At 55.5% G+C, this 15867-nt stretch overlaps 2 protein-coding genes across 4 annotated transcripts; one reads left to right on the forward strand and one right to left on the reverse strand.

The window, feature by feature from the left end:
- Positions 1-259: 259 nt before the first annotated feature.
- Positions 260-8290, forward strand: CRELD1 (cysteine rich with EGF like domains 1; the record flags this gene model as incomplete). Of its 3 annotated transcripts, XM_082663673.1 has the most annotated exons (11): positions 260-320; positions 853-1045; positions 1282-1364; positions 3725-3835; positions 4137-4228; positions 4893-5069; positions 5154-5249; positions 6147-6230; positions 6430-6525; positions 6729-6863; positions 7659-8290. In XM_082663673.1, 10 exons carry the CDS (start codon positions 872-874, stop codon positions 7871-7873), a joined length of 1263 nt encoding a protein of 420 aa, XP_082519799.1. In that variant the 3' UTR covers positions 7874-8290. The 3 variants fall into 3 exon arrangements, with proteins under 3 accessions (XP_082519799.1, XP_082519798.1, XP_082519800.1); XM_082663672.1 differs by lacking the exon at positions 260-320 and having other exon boundaries at positions 836-1045; XM_082663674.1 differs by lacking the exon at positions 260-320 and having other exon boundaries at positions 1019-1045; positions 3458-3835.
- Positions 8291-9235: 945 nt separating this feature from the next.
- PRRT3 (proline rich transmembrane protein 3) lies at positions 9236-15660 on the reverse strand (the record flags this gene model as incomplete). The annotated part of the gene is made up of 4 exons (XM_082663796.1): positions 15592-15660; positions 11970-13044; positions 11603-11758; positions 9236-10995 (listed from the first exon to the last, which is right to left on the reverse strand). Exons 2-4 carry the CDS (start codon positions 12985-12987, stop codon positions 9236-9238), a joined length of 2934 nt encoding a protein of 977 aa, XP_082519922.1. The 5' UTR covers positions 12988-13044; positions 15592-15660.
- Between the last annotated feature and the right edge of the window lie 207 nt (positions 15661-15867).

Below are 15867 nucleotides of genomic sequence, written 5' to 3' on the forward strand. Positions count from 1 at the left end.
TCCCCGTATCTGGTATCCCCGCGCCCCTTTAACACCCGGACAGGTGCAGGACGGCGACGCCTCTGGTTGGCTGGCGTGGGGTGACGCAATGGCACATGGCCTGCTACCATTGGCTGTGGCGCGGGCTCCGCCCTCCGGACTGCAGAGCCGGCGGAGGGCGCACGTCTTACGCAGCCGGCGGCGGCGGCGGCGGCGGCGGCGGCGGCGGCGGCGGCGGCGGCGGCGGCGGCGGCGGCGGCGGCGGCGGCGGCGGCGGCGGCGGCGGCGGCGGCGGCGGCGGCGTTGTTGAGGAGGCTGAGCCTGTGGCGTCCGCGGGCTCGGTGGGTTGTCTCTTCCTCCTCCGCGGCCTTCATGGGTCTGGATCCTTCCTTGCCCGCTCGGGGGCCGTGCGTTTGCAGTCTGCAGACCCCGAACCTGACCCCTTCTTTTCGTATCCGGATCCGGGCTCCTCCCCCCCTCCCCAAGACTGGGGTTCCGGACTCCTCCCCCCAAGACCGTCCATCCGACGTCTTCTCCCGCAGTATTTAGGAATCTGATCCATTCTCCTTAATTCCGCTGATCCAGCCCCTAAGAACCATATCCCGACCCTAAAACAATGGGCTGACTCCTACCCCCTTGCCGAGGAAACAGGCCACCTCCCCCTGCGGTGACGAGGATAACTTGTTCCCGTCCAGGAATTGCAGAATAGGCTCCTTTCCCCAACTATCTCTCCTCCCTCTGCCTTACCCCAGTCTAGGCCTTCTTTTCTTATAACAAAGATCTGGGCTCCCAGACCCGCGGCACCACAGAACCCACGCTTTTCTTTCCCACTTGGCTCCTCCAGCGAACCCTCCCCATGTCCTGTGTCTACAGGTCCCCAGCCTGGGAAAAGATGGCCCCACGGGCCCCGAGGGGCCTAGCGCCAGCTCTGCTCTGGGGCCTGAGCCTCTTCCTTGGCCTCCCAGGCCCGGTCTGGGTCCAGCTTTCTCCGCCTCCCAAGTCTTCTTCCCCCACTGAGCCCCATCCATGTCATACCTGCCGGGGACTGGTCGACAGTTTCAACAAGGTGGGTGCACCAGCAGTGTAAGAGGAGGGGGCTAGCTACTATTAGCACAGGGGTTGAGAGCTGGGAGCTCTGGCATACAAGTCTGCATAGACTCAAGTGTCCCAGCTTGGTTACTTACTGGTTGTATGGCCTTGGGTAGGTGCCTCTCTGTGCCTCAGTTTCCTGGTCAGTGAAATATAAGTGCTAGAATGTGCCAGACACTGTACTTAGCTATGACTAGTTTTCTCCATTTCCAGGGCCTGGAGAGAACCATCCGGGATAACTTTGGAGGTGGAAACACTGCCTGGGAGGAAGAGAAGTTGTCCAAATACAAGGACAGGTAAGGAAGAGGCTGAAGGTGTGGATTTGTATATCTAACATCCCAATCTGTGCTCTGCTGGTGGAAGCCTGGAGACACTTGGGGAGCACTTATTCAACAAATGTCACTGAATATCTATAGGAGAGCACTAAACAAGCCAAGCAGAATTCTTTCTTCAAGGAGCTTCTATTCTAGTAGAGGAAACAGTGAATAAGTAAGTAAATAATGTCTTATCAGGTGAAGAACAGTAAAGCAGAATGGTGGGAGACGTGGCATTCAAGGTATGACATTCGAACAGAGACCTGAGGTGCAGAAGCAAACTGTGCGACAGTCGGGGAAGGGTTTTGGACAGAGCGGGGCTGAGCTTGGTGTATTTGAGAAGTGGCTGGATTTGGAGTGAGCAGAAGGGAGAGTGGTGGAAGGTGAAGGCAGAGAGTCTTGAAGGCCGCAGAAAGGCATTCAGATTTCGTTCTGAGTGTAGCGGGAAGTCATTGGAAGGTTTGGAGCAGGAAAGTGATGTGGTATTATTTGTACCTATAAAAGGTCACTTACACTAACAGACTATAGGGGGCCAAGGTGGAGGAGCAGGAAGACCAGTTGGGAGGCTAGTGCACAGTCTAGGCGTGACGGTAGTGGTGGACCTGGTGAGAAGGGGTCAGATTCTGGGTATATTTTGCAGATAGACTGATAGGACATGATGATGGAATCATTATGGGGTGTGAGAGAAAAAGTAGAATAAAAGGTGCTCACTGGGTTTTGGGCCTGAGCAACTGGGTGAATCGTGGGACTGTCTTCCGAGATGGGAGAAACGGGTCTGGAATCAGACGTTCTCATTGAACATGTTGGGCTGAGATGTCTGTTAAACAGTCAAGTAGAGTTAGATTTAGGAGTCAGGAGTTCAGGGTAGAAGCAGGGCTGGAAACATGAATTTGACAGTTATCAGCGTATAGTCAGTGTATAAAGCCAGGGGACAAGATGAGATTTTATTGAGAGGAGAGGCCTGAGTCCTAGGCCCTCTAGCTTTTCAATGTCAAACTGGAATTAGACCAGGTTGTCATTTCTGACCCTTTGTACCTTAGGGTCACCTCTCTGATCCTCAATTTCCTTATCTGTAAAACGGGAGTATTAATGCCAATCCTATTTCATAGGATCGTGGTAAGGATTAAACTATGATACGTCCTAGAAATAAAAGTTTCGTTATTACATAACAGTGGTCATTTTCCTTTCCCTCAGTGGGGCTTAGTTGCCTCATTTGGGAATGAGGGGATTGACCAAAATAACCCTAAGGGCACTTCTAGCTCTATAATGGTTACTGTTTTTTTGTTTTGTTTTAAATCACCTCCTATATGCCAGGCACTGTGCCAGACCCATTAAATATATAATATAATACATTTTATGTGTAAATGTATTTTTAAAAAATTTTTTATTGTGGTAGAATGCAATAACATAAAATTTACCATTAGAGATAGTCAGTATATTCAGGTTTTGCAACTATTGCCATTATCTAGTTCCAGACTGATTTCATCCCCCCCAAAAGAAACTCCATCCCTATTGAGCAGTCACTCTTCATTCTCCCTCCTCCCAGCCTTTAGCAACCACTAATCTGTTTTCCATCTCTATGGATTTGCTGATTCTGTTGGAATCATACAATATGGCCTTTTATGTCCGGCTTCTTTCACTTAGCATAATGTTTTCAAGGTTCGTCCATCATGTAACAAATATCAGTACTTCTTTCCTTTTTAAGGCTTAGTAATCTTCCATTGTATGAATAGATCACATTTGTTTGTCCGTTTATCAGCTGATGGACATTTGGGTTGTTTCTACCATTTGGCCACTGTGTATAGTATTGCTATGAACATTTGTGTACAAGTTTGAACACCTGTTTTGCATTTTCTTGGGTATGTATCCAGGAGTGGAATTACTGAGTCATGTCGTGATTCCATGTTTAATTTATGGAGGAACTGCCAAACTGTTTTCTACAGCGGCTGCACCGTTTTTCATTCCCACGTGCAATGTAGGAGGGTTCCAGTTTCTCCACATCCTTGCTAACACTTGTTATATGATATATTTTTAACCACATCTACCCAGCAAGTGTATTATATTCTGTTGTACAGATGCAGGGACTGAGCTACCTTCCAGCCAACCTAGAGGAGAGCCATTGTCCCCATTTTACAGATGAGAAAACACGTTCAGGAGAGGTTAAGTTACTTGCCCAAGGTCACACTACTAGATTGGAACCCAGGTCTCCCCAAATCAATACCCCTTCCATTGTGGCCTCTGGCCTTTGACATTATCTGGCATGAGGTGGGGAGGGGGGAGATTGTAAAGAGGGTGGTGGGTGGGCTGGAGTGTGTTCCTACCACCCATCCCTGTCTGGTCAGTGAGACCCGCCTGGTAGAGGTGCTCGAGGGCGTGTGCAGCAAGTCGGACTTCGAGTGCCACCGCCTGCTGGAGCTGAGTGAGGAGCTGGTGGAGAGCTGGTGGTTTCACAGGTGAGTAGCGGGGGCCTTCCTGGGAGGGGCTCAGGCAGGGCCGGCTGGTAAAGCAGAGGGTGGCGAGCTAGGGGCTGTGTCCTCATTCAGCTCCTTCCTCCAAACCCAGGTGTGCTGAGGACTTGCTGGGGGGCCCAAGCTCTCACTCTGAGCTGCAGACTGCCCCTCTGTCAGACGGGGAAAGGGCAGCCTTATGGGTCTTACACCCAAGACGGGCTGTATCACAGATCCTGTGGGAGGTTGCGGGAGACGGCAGCACCTCTGACACTGTCTCAGCCCCCTCACCATCCCTCCGCCTCAGGCAGCAGGAAGCCCCAGACCTCTTCCAGTGGCTCTGCTCAGATTCCCTGAAGCTCTGCTGCCCCTCAGGCACCTTTGGGCCCTCCTGCCTTCGTGAGTTTTTCAAGTTCCTCTTGGGGGATGGAAGGGGACTGCTGGGGCCAGGGATCCAGTCCTGGCTCGGCCCCTGGCTGGCTGTGTGAGCTCAGGCTTCTCATATCACTTCTCTGGACCTCTGTTCTCGCCTGCCTCACAGGGCTGGTGAGATGCACAAATCCATGGGGAACGGCTCTGAAAAAGGATATGGGGTTAGACTGAGTCAGATGCGGCCATGGTTTCTGTCATGTATTTAAGAAATGCCCCCCCTCACCACGCATTTCCCATGTCTGGACTAAGGTGGCCTTCCTAGGGACGGGCAGGTGTTGCTGAAGGCCCTGTTGTCACCAGCTTTTTCTACACACAGTCCTGAGGCAGGAGCTGAACTTAACTACCAGCCCCTTTTAGAAAAATCTCTCTCAAAGCTGCAGATACAAAGAGCTAGCAACAAAGATGGTCAATTCAGTTTTTATAAAAGAAAAGATTTGTAAATAACCTAACTGTTCCACAATGGGGTGGAACAGTTCATACAGTTTTATGACAAAACATACAGTTTTATGACAAAATATTATGATGTCGTTAAAATTGTTTCCTCTCCAAAAATGCTTACTAATACGGGTAAAATATTCTGTACGTACAAGGTTGTATTTATGATCCCACCTGGTTTGGTGTCTGCCCACAGCCTGTCCTGGGGGTGCGGAGCGGCCCTGCGGTGGCTACGGGCAGTGTGAAGGGGAAGGAACTCGAGGGGGCAGCGGGCACTGTGACTGCCAAGCCGGCTATGGGGGTGAGGCCTGTGGCCAGTGTGGCCTCGGCTACTTTGAGGCGCAGCGCAATGCCAGCCATCTGGTATGTTCGGGTAGGTAGTCAAGAGGCGTGGCCTTGGGCAGGGACGTGTGGGGTACCTGCCTGCCCACCCTCATACTTCCCCCATTCTACCCAGCTTGTTTTGGCCCCTGTGCCCGCTGCTCAGGACCTGAGGAATCAAACTGTTTACAGTGCAAGAAGGGCTGGGCCCTGCATCACCTCAAGTGTGTAGGTGAGTGGGACCCTGCCCTAGGTCTGGAGGGGTGGGCAAGGTCTTGGGCTTGGTCCCCCATCAACACACACATCTCTGGGCTAGACCAGTCCAGTCCCCATCTTCATAGAGATATCAGCCTGGTTGGGAAGGCAGAAAAGTAACCAGGCGCTTACAGTATAGACTGATCGTTGTACAGTGAGAAATGTCTCTCTTCCAATTCAGTGGTAGTGGGGAATCAGGGAAGCCTTCTTGGAGGAGGTGTCACTTGGGTCAAGTCTCGAAAATTGAGGAAGGGTTAACCCGGAGAATGAGCATACTGAACTTGGGGTCAGGAAACCTGTGTTCGAGACGAGGGTAAAAGCTAAGCTGCTGTAACAGAAAGATCCCCAAAGACTGTGGCTTAATGAATTTCGAGGTTTATTTTCATCTCATATCACAGTCTGGAAGCCAGTGGTCCAGACTGGCAGAAAAGCTCTGCTTGTCATAGTCATTAAAGACCTAGATTCATCCTGTCTTACTGGACAGTCATCCCCTTGGGTGTTGAGGCTGGATCACGGTCACCTCTATGTATCATGACCTGGTATTCAGGAAGTGCGAAAGAGAAGAAAGTGCACGGAGGATCCAAGTCTGTTGTATTAAGGCCAAGTGAAAAGTGGAGCACATCACTTCTGTTTACAACACGTTGGCCAGAACTGAATCACAAGGCCACACTTAGCTGCAAGGCAGATTGAAAAACACAGTCTCTAGCTCGACAGCCCTGAGTCCAGCTGCACCTCTGCATCTGTGTTGGTGGACAGCCTGCAGTATCAGCCACACTGTTTAAGCCTGGGCAAGTCCATTCCCAACAACCCTGGCCTCAGCTTCCCTGTTAGTGAAATAGGGATTGAAATCCCCACCCTACTGGCCTCTTTGCAGACATTGATGAGTGTGGCACAGAGCGAGCCAGCTGTGGAGCCCACCAGTTCTGCGTGAACACGGAGGGCTCCTATGAGTGCCGAGGTAACTGTCCGCTCCTGCGGGGGAGGGGTGTGGGGAGGCTAGAAGGAACTGCTCCACACCTTTCCCCCAAAACCGTCGCGTTCCCAGGTGCTGGCACTGCCCCCCCCACCCCCACCCCCGCCCTAGGCCTCTTCTGGAGCAGGGCTTCCCCCAGGCATACGGGCAGCTCGCACCCTTGTCTGTCCTCTCCCTTCTCCAGACTGTGCCAAGGCCTGCCTGGGCTGCATGGGGGCAGGGCCTGGCCGCTGTAAGAAGTGTAGCCCTGGCTACCAGCAGGTGGGCTCCAAGTGTCTTGGTGAGTGTCCTGCCACCTGGGAGCGTCTCATCCACCACAAATTGACAGGGGCCGAAATGTGGACGGGGCGTGGGAAGGAAGGGTGGAATGTTGCCTGCGTCAGCACAGAGCGGGTGACAGGATGTGAGTGAGACCAGAGTCAGGGGTGCTGCCTGTGGGACCCTGGCGGTCAGGGCTCTGACCTCTCCTTGGCCTCCGTCAAGACGTGGACGAGTGTGAGATGGCGGTGTGTCCAGGAGAGAACGAGCAATGCGAGAACACCGAGGGCAGTTACCACTGTGTCTGTGCTGAGGGCTACAAACAGATCGAGGGCATCTGTGTGAAGGAGCAGATCCCAGGTGAGCCCCAGCTCGGCCCCAGAAACCTGGGGAGGGGAGGTCCTTATCCAGGGGGAGGGCAGGCAAACCCCTCCTTCAGGCAGCTGCAGGCCCTGGCCCACCTGCACTGCCACCCAGCCCTCATGAGGCTGCACTGGGACCCGAACCCCACCTCTGACCCCCAGGGTGGCTTTTGGTGACCTCACACCTCCCAGGGTAGAAAGGAAATCGGACTTGGTGTCATATCATTCTGTGCCCACCGAGCCTCTTTCTTCATCTGCCCTTGCCCCGCCCGAGGGCTCTTGTAGGCCGTGGGGGTGATGAGACGAAGGACAATCACAGTGGTGACGATAGTGACCACTTCCACAGTTCCTGTGTGTCACACACTGTTGCAGGCATATTGCATGTATTAACTTATTTCACCCCTAAAACAAATCCAGTGCTGTAGCTATTGTTCTCATCCCCATCTTGCATAGTGGAAGCAGGGACGCAGAGAGATGAAAAAACTTGTCCAGGGCCCCATGGCAAGCAGGTGGCAGAGCTGGGCGTCATATCCAGGCACTCTGGCTCTGCAGTGGGGCTAGTACACATGCTCTGACCCAACTCTCCCACGTGGCCTTGGGCAAACCTCTTCACCTCTCTGCGCCTCAGTTTCCCATCTAGTAAGACAGGGATAATAAATGCCCGTCTTGGAGTTGTTCTCAGCAGTAAATGACACTGTGTGCTGGCGTGCCAGGCAGGCGTGTGGCAGTGATGATCAGGTGTGTGGGAGGCTCCAGGAACAGGGGATGAGTGACGGGCGCTTCTCTTGCCCAGAGTCAGCAGGCTTCTTCTCGGAGATGACAGAGGACGAGCTGGTGGTGCTGCAGCAGATGTTCTTCGGTGTCATCATCTGTGCACTGGCTACGCTGGCCGCCAAGGGTGACTTGGTCTTTACCGCCATCTTCATTGGGGCTGTGGCAGCCATGACCGGCTACTGGTTGTCAGAGCGCAGTGACCGTGTGCTGGAGGGCTTCATCAAGGGCAGGTAATCCCTGCCACACCTGCAGCATCTCCTCCTGCCCAGGCTGCCCCCAAGGTCGGGACTCTCCCACCTGGACACTTGAGGCACTTGCTTTATTTTTGAGTGCGGTAAGCACCCTCTACCCACCTTATGGAGCAGCGCAGACACCTGGGCCTGGGCAGGTGAGGCCCTTGGGTGAAAAAGTAGCCCTATAGGTGGGTGCCATGAGATCTTGGCCTTGGGGCACTGGTCAGGCTTCACAGTGCTGTGAATTTTTTTAAAAAGTGTCTCCTCGTTGTGGCTGCTCGTGAGCTTTGGCCCCTGCCCAGGATGTGGGGGGAGGGTGTCCCTTCACAACCCCCTCCTGCCAGCTGCATGCTGTCAGCTCCTGTTCTGTCCTCACCCCCTTGCCCCTCAGCCACTGATTTATTTATTCATCTCAGGAAATAAAGAAAGGTCTTGGAAAATGGAGAAGCTTGTCTTACTACCTGCCCCCACCCACCATGGGTTGGCCTAAGCTACTGAGAGCCCCTCCACCCTTGGGGAAGTTTCCTAAAACCCTGGGAAACTGAGGGTATCCTGACGGAGGAGCAGTAGAAGGAGGACAAAGGAGAGGGTTGGCCCTGAAGTAGTGTTAAGAGAAGGGAGATGGGATGGAGGAACCAGGCTTAGGAGTGGAACTTTCTCAGTTCAGTACCAGCTATCATTTGCCAAAGCACCCTGACAAATGACTTTCATCTCTGAACTTCACTCTTCTCATCTATAAAATGGGCATGACAGCGCTTCTCACTCAGGCTTAATGTGAGAATTAAGGTGATGGATGTGAAAAGCTGAAGACAGCGTACAGCAGACAGATGTTCCATGAAATATTGATAGCCATTATTTCTAAAGTCTCCAAGGGTTGAGGGCCCTTTCCTTTGGAAGTCCTCCCCTCCGCAATAAACACAGCACTTTAAATCACTGGTGGGCATATCCTCTAAACAAGATCCTGGCATGGCCGCAGGGAGGCTTGAGCCAAGTCCTAAGGGTTTATTTCTTTGGCACAAAGAGGACAGTCTGGACAGTTGAGCCTCATCTTCACACTGGAGAGTCTGGATGGGATGTTAGGGCACCTGGACCCTGTTCCCCATTCCCAAATACGTGCATGTCCACCCTGTATTCCGCATAAGTCATGGCCTCTGTGCAAAATACCCGCTGAAAAATAGAGATATTTTAAAAAACAAAAATCTGGGGGTGGGGGTGGGTTCGTGTCCGGCTGTCTCCGGAGGCTGCAATCAGTTGGGGCCCAGGAATACTCCCGGAATGTTTTTCAAATGCTCAGCATCCCAGAAGGTCATGCCGCGGTAGGGCCATCGAGGGCGGGGCCCTGGTTCTGAGTTTCTGGACCCCCTCAGAGCTCGATGGTGTCACTGGAGGCGCTGCGGGAGTCTCCGGGCTTGCATTGAGGCTGGATCCCATTCTGGGGCTCCCTGGGCCGGGCGGGACCCGGGGCAGGAGCTGGGGCAGACAGTAGCTGCACCGTGCTGGGCAGCTCATCCAGGGGCAGACTGTCCATCGACGACAGCCCGTGGCGCCAGGGGTTCCAGCTGATCTTGAGCGAGCCCCGTGAGAAGCTGTCCACGGAGCTGCCGGAAGCCGCCCCTTCAGGCTCGTCCGCTACATGTGGTGGGACCGGGCCGCGCACGCGCACGTCGCTGAGCGACCGGCTGCGGCCGCGGAGGAGCGAAGAACCTGCGCCGTCCGGCTCGGCGTCGGGGTGGCTGCCCCGGCGCGGCCGCAGCGCGCCCCCGGGCGGCGGGGAGGCCAGGCCACGGAGGCCGCAGCGCCGGAAGATGCTGTCTCGCACCAAGTGCTCTCGGAAGAGCGCGGCGTCGATGCTGCGGCTCAGGTTGATGGGTGATGGCGGCCGCAGGTCCAGCTCGCTCATCGATGGCGCCGGCCCCATGCTGCTGCGGGACAGTCCCGGGCCACCCAGGGGACCGCGGCCCAGCGACGCAGCCGAACCCCAGGCGCCTGAACTGGGCGTGGCTGGGGGCCCACCCTCCGCCGGGTTGCGGATGAGGCTCTTGCTAATGTCCAGGGTACCTGCGCCGACGCTGCTGGGCCCCGCGTAGCAGTTGTTGGGCCTCTCGGGCACCTCGCTCTTGCCGGAGGGCGCAGGGCACGCCAGGCGCAGCAGCTTAGCCCAGCAGGCGTGCTCTGTGGGCGGCCTGGGCCGCGCGGCGGCCAGAGCGGCCAGCGCCAGGGTGAGCGCCCACGTCAGCTCCAGCAGGCGCAGCCAGAAGTGGACGCCCCACCAGGCCCACGAGAAGTGGCCCACCCGGCCGGGGCCCGGGTACAGCCAGAGCGCGGCCGCCAGCTGCAAGCCACTGGCCAGCAGCCCCAGCGCGCCCGCCACGGCCAGCAGCCTCGGGCCTGGACTGGCATCCCAGCCCCTCGGCCCGTCCAGCAGGCGGCGACGGCACAGGCAGAGCGTGCCCAGAGCCACGGACGCGCCCCAGGCGCACGATAAGCCCTGAGCCAGGAGGTTGAAAGCAGGCCTCGCCGACAGCAGGTCTGTGGCGAGCAGCCCCAAGCCGTGCACCAACGCCAGCGCTCCCAGGAGGAGAGGGTTCTGCAGCTGCTGTGGCAGCCCCGCGCCCAGGCCGAGCAGGGTCAGGGCCGCCAGCGCGGTGAGTAGCAAGGGAAAGGGCAGATTGTAGAGCACCAGGCCGGCGCGTAAACCCAGTCGTGCCTGCGAGCCATAGGGGTCGGTGAGCATGTAGGCGGACCGCAGCCCCGACGCCACTAGCACCAGCACCGCTGCCACCAGTGCCAACCGGGGCCCCGCAGGGGCGGCTGCCAGCGAGGCCAGTGCCAACAACGCAGGCAGCAGGAAGAGCACCCCGACCCCGTAGACGTGCAGCTCCCAGGAAAAGCTCAGCACCCGCCGCAGGGGACCCCAGCGCAGGGGGGGTGAGGTGGCGTTGGCCGGGGGGCTGGAGGCTGGGACTGATGCCACGGAGCTGGCGGAGGGCTCCGGAGGGGGTGGCTGGCCCAGGGCACGCTGCGTGGTGACCCGAATGAGGCCCCGGCGTGACGTCGAGGGGGCCTGGACAGGGGGCGCTGGGGGATGGCTTTGGGGGCGCCCCGGCCACTCCTCAGCTTCATCTGCAACAATAATAATATTAAAATAGCCCTTTGAAAGGTACTTTTGATTTTCCATCATCCTCCGGTGTGGTGAGCAAGTTACTTAACTTTTCTAAGCACATCTGTAAAATGGGGATGGTAACAGCACCCCTCCTCACTGGGTTGTGGTGAGGATTAAATGTTTAGCACAGTCCCCAACACCCAATAAGTGTTAAATGGATGTGACCTATCATTTTTATTAACATTCCAGCAGCTCTCAACGGGGACTGCATATTAGAATCACCTGGAGATCAACTCCGTCAGAATTCCTTGTGCTGGGGCCTGGGCATTGGAATTTTTTAAAAGCTCCTCTGGCGAACTGTGGGAGTTGGAGAATCACTGCACTAAATATACCCATGTATACTTAAGAATTTATATTTAAGAATTTTCTAGCCCCCAAAGTGCAAATGACTTCTCCCAGAGTACCCAGTGAGTAGTAGTTTATTATCCTAAGTTGTTTGAAGTTGTTGGCCATTTCCTTTAAGGAGGTGTTTGTCCCCATTCACTCCCCACCCTCGCATATATACCTCACACAAGTTCTTAGGTGTTAGAGTACCCGATCTCCCCAACCCCTGAGCCATGCCCTCACCTGGCTGCAGGGCTCCCACAGGGCTCTCTGTTCCGTTTGTAGTTGGGCCAGGGTCCGAAGGGCCAGGGATGAGGGACTTGGGGGTACCTGGGGCCTCCACTGCTCCTCTCACCCGCTGGGGGGAGATGGGGTCTGCTCCATTCATTGCTGCTATCTCTGAAATAACAAAAGCAGTCATTGCTTTGCCTGACCCTCCAGCGTTCCCCAAAATCTAATCCCCCAGGAGGGAGGCACAGTCACCCTCATTTGCCAGAATGAGGAAAGCAGGACCCAGAGGGATCAGAGGTCACACAGAAACTGGGGCATCCAGCTGCCCTAGAACACTGCCCGTCCCAGCCCTGCTCAGCACCCTCACTTTGATACCCACCTGGCTTGGGCTGCCCATGAGGAGTCTCTGAGGCTGGGAGACCTGAGGGCTGGGGTCCTGATGAGCCCCTAACATCAGGGAGGTCAGTCTGTTTGGGTGAGGGACTTGGAATACTGACTTCCCAGGTCTCCCCACCTCCAGCCTTCTTGGGGAGCTCCATGGGCAGCTCCTCAGCAGGAGGAAGGCTTCTGGCCAATGCCAGGTCCGGCTGGGACCCAGGCTCCTGAGAGGATGCCACCTCAGCTGGTGATGCTGAGCCAGCATCAGGGGCTGCTGGCTCCTGCTGAGTGAGGAGGGGGCCTTGAGCTGCCTCCTGGAAGTCCTCCTCACTCCCACCCTGTTCTTTCAGCCCTGGCCTCATGACAGTGCCTGGGCGTGGCACAGGAGTGTGGGGAGGGCCCTTGTGGTGCCAGGGGGATGTCTCTGAGACCCTGATCTTGGCTTTGGCCACAAGACCCTCATCTCTAGGTGGTCGCTGTCCCACTTGGCTTCCAGGCTGCCCTGGGGTGGGGGGAACTGTGGCTAGCCCGAGTTGGAGTCTGGGAGTTGTGGGGATGAAAGTGAGATGGGGGGTGCCCACTGGATAGGGGGCTGGTGCTTCTTGCTCCATAGACTCCTGTGATTCAGGAGGTCCTGTCCAGCCCTGAAAAATTGGCCCTCGAGCCACCTGGAGGTCATCAGTTACTGGGAGTCCTTCTCTCTGCACCCCATGGGATGCTTTAGGTCCATGCAGGGCTGGGCCAAGGGAGTCTGTGGGCCTCTCAGGCACCTCCTCAGCAGGGACCTGGGGGACATTGGAGTTCCAGGGGCTCTCATCTCTGGGCTTCTCCCAGAAGAAGTCAAAGGCCTGGGGCTCTGTGCCAACAGGGCCCTTGGGGTGGGCTCCTGGGATCAAGTGTGGTTCCAAGTCCTCAAGTGGCCTGGGAAGGCCCCGGCCCAGGGCAGAGCCAGCCCCCAGGGACAGCAGCAGCAACAGCAGCAGGAGGCCATACACACAGCCCCAGGGGCTGGGAGCCATGGTCCACTCTGATGCCTGGGCCTGGAGCCCTCAGCTTCCAGTCTTCACGGGATGAGCCTAAAAAAAGGAGGGGGTTGGCATGAGATGGGTCTCCCATGGCTGCCCCAGGGAAGCTGGTGGGAAAGAAAGGAAGAATCCTCCTCCTCTACCCGCCCCTTCCTCTTCAACCTCTGGTCACTGCCCAGAGTGACCTTTTAAAACTGCATCTCTGGTCATGCCACTTGCCCTAATTCTAAACCGTCAATGGCCCCCATCGCCCTCACGAGAGAATATAAGCTCCTCTCCTGGCCTTCCAAGGCCACACCAGGATGCTCACCTCACCCTCAACACCCACGGAACTGCCTGGCGCCCCGCCTTTGCTCCTGCTCTTCCCTCAGCCTGCAATGCCCTCTCCCTTCTCCTTCACTTGCTGAAATCCTATTCTTTTTTTTTTTTTTTTTTTAAATCCTATTTTTGAGGGCCCAGGTCAAATATCAGAGAGGTGGAGAGGGAGAGAAATACACCCGTGCCTTTGAGGAGTGACCTGGGTTTCAATCCCAGTTTCACCATTTCCTGAGTGAGTTACTTTCCCCCTCTGCATCATGGTTTTCCCATCAGTAAAATGGGTATAATAGTAGTACCTAACTCAAAGGGGCTCTTATAAGACATAACAAAACACAGGATGGGCCAGGCCCATAATTGCAGCTTAATAAGCATTAGAGCCCTTTTACTTTTCCTTTTGTCCAGAAAGCTTTCTTTCCCACCAGCCCCCTTAACTATGTCAACAAAAAATTGGAGGACATACTATGTGCCAAACCTTGGGGATAAAGCAGTGAACAAGATTGACAAGATACCTGCCCTCATGGAGCTGGTGTTCTAGGTAAGAGACAGACAATGAATAATTTTAAATAAGGTGAGCTATGGAGAACATAAAACAGGGTTAAGAGATAGAAGGAGGGGGGGGCTACTTGACCCAGGAGTGCTAGAAAGGCCACTCAGGTGATATTTAAGCTAAATGCTGAATGGGAAGAAGGAGTCAGCCATTTGATGATATCCAGAAAAAGCATCTGGAGGAGGGAACAGAAAGTGCAGAGGCCCTTCAGCAGGAATGAGGAGCACAGCAGATTCAGGAGAAAGGAGCAGAGGGAGATGAAATCAGGAAGGTGGGCCTTTCTCAAAAGCCACGAAAAGGCACCTGCATTTTATTCTAAGTGTCCCAGGAAGCCAATGGAGATGTTAAGCATGGGAGTCATGAGATCTGAGAAGTGTTTTAAAAGGGGGAGAGAGGCTAGTGCAGAAATCCAGGTAGGATATGATGGTGGCTTGTTTCAGCTTGAGTATTTATTTCCCTGACACTCCCTCCACCCTCTCCTGTCACACCAGTCACATAGTATAATAATCTCCTCTCTCCCCCACCCTCCTGGGGCTTCTGCGTCTTTTATTTCTTGTCTCCAGTCACTGCATATGCCTGGCCCAGGTGGATATTCCCTTATGGTGCCGCTTCCTGAGAGTCCCTAATGGAACCGGGAGGCAAGACGGGACCCCACGGCCAGGAAAGGGGGACCAGGAGAGGGTGCCATTGGCTGTGAGAGCCCGTGCCTGGGTGTGTTTAGGGGCAGAGGCCCTGCTCCTTTCCTCTCTGGGCAACAGTTATGCTCAAAGACCCTTGGTGGCTCACAGACACCTTGAGAAGCCGAAGAAAACTCCAGGTGCGCTCCCCAGGAAAGTGTCCAGGTTCACCAAAGCTTGTGGGTAATTTTAGGGGGAATCAAAGACCCCTTAAACCCATTCCCCAATCTGCCTCATTAGTTCGTTTCTCAAACATTCACCGAGCTCATGCTCTGCTCCTGGCCCAGGCTAGGTGCTGGGGACCCAAAGAGGAGGCTCAGTTCCAGTGTGGGGAGTGGTGGTGAGCTGAGGGGGAAGGACTGGAAGGCCACTAACACAGGCACTGGTTAATAATAGTACTCCTGTTTTGAGCTCTTACCCACTTAGGCTCCTGTGCTAAGCTTAGCTGCTTGTCCTCGATTTTATCCATCCCTCCCCAAACAAGCTGGTGTGGGTATACCCATTTCATAGGGGAAGAAAGCAAGGTTCAGAGAGGTTGAGCAACTCGCCCAAGGTCACACAGGCTGCAAATGGCCATACTAGGGGCTGTGAAACCCGCATTGGCTCATTTTACACAGGGGGTCCGAAAAGCTTTGCAGAGCAGGAGAAGCAGAGTTGGGCCTTCAGCGATAAGCATCTACCATCTACTCACCACCCGCAATCCAAGAGATGTAGTCACCTCCGAATGAGAAGGGGGCTGCACAGTCCTGGTTTCCTGCTGCTGAAGAGATTTTTTTGTGTGTGGGGGGGGTGTTCTCCCTCCCTCAGGGACTGGGAAGAGGCCGGCCTGGGGGCAGGGCGAGGGCCGCCGCAGGGCAGCCTCCAGGAGCTGGTCCATCTCAGGTTACCTCTCCTTTTCCTCCATCTCCTCTCCCCTGGCTCCGCGCCTTCCCGCAGTGTCCTGGGTGGGGGGTGCACGCTGGTGCAGGCCCTGCCGCTCGCACCTGAGAGGGGGGCTGCAGGCCATGCTCCCTTCCTGGGTCCCGCCATCACCCCCGCCCTAGTCCAGCTCCTCACCTGGGCGCCGAGCTGGCAGCCCCCGCGTTCACCTTGCGCGCGTCCCTGAAGCCGCTTGCCGCGCCGCATCCTCCGAGATGCTCAGACTTGGCTAACAGAGCCCGGCGCTGCCGATGGCGGAGCCCGCCCACAGGAGCGCCATCCCCGCTTAACCCTTTCCCCTTAGGGGTGGATTCTTCTCCCAGTCCTGACCACCCCTCTCTGAGAGATTCTCAGGGCTAAGAAGGGAACTGAGGTCACCTCCGAGGGATGTAGAAATCACTTCCGCAGCATCCC

Source organism: Grampus griseus, assembly GCF_964374135.1.
Source record: "Grampus griseus genome assembly, chromosome: 10".
NCBI classification, from domain to species: domain Eukaryota; kingdom Metazoa; phylum Chordata; class Mammalia; order Artiodactyla; family Delphinidae; genus Grampus; species Grampus griseus.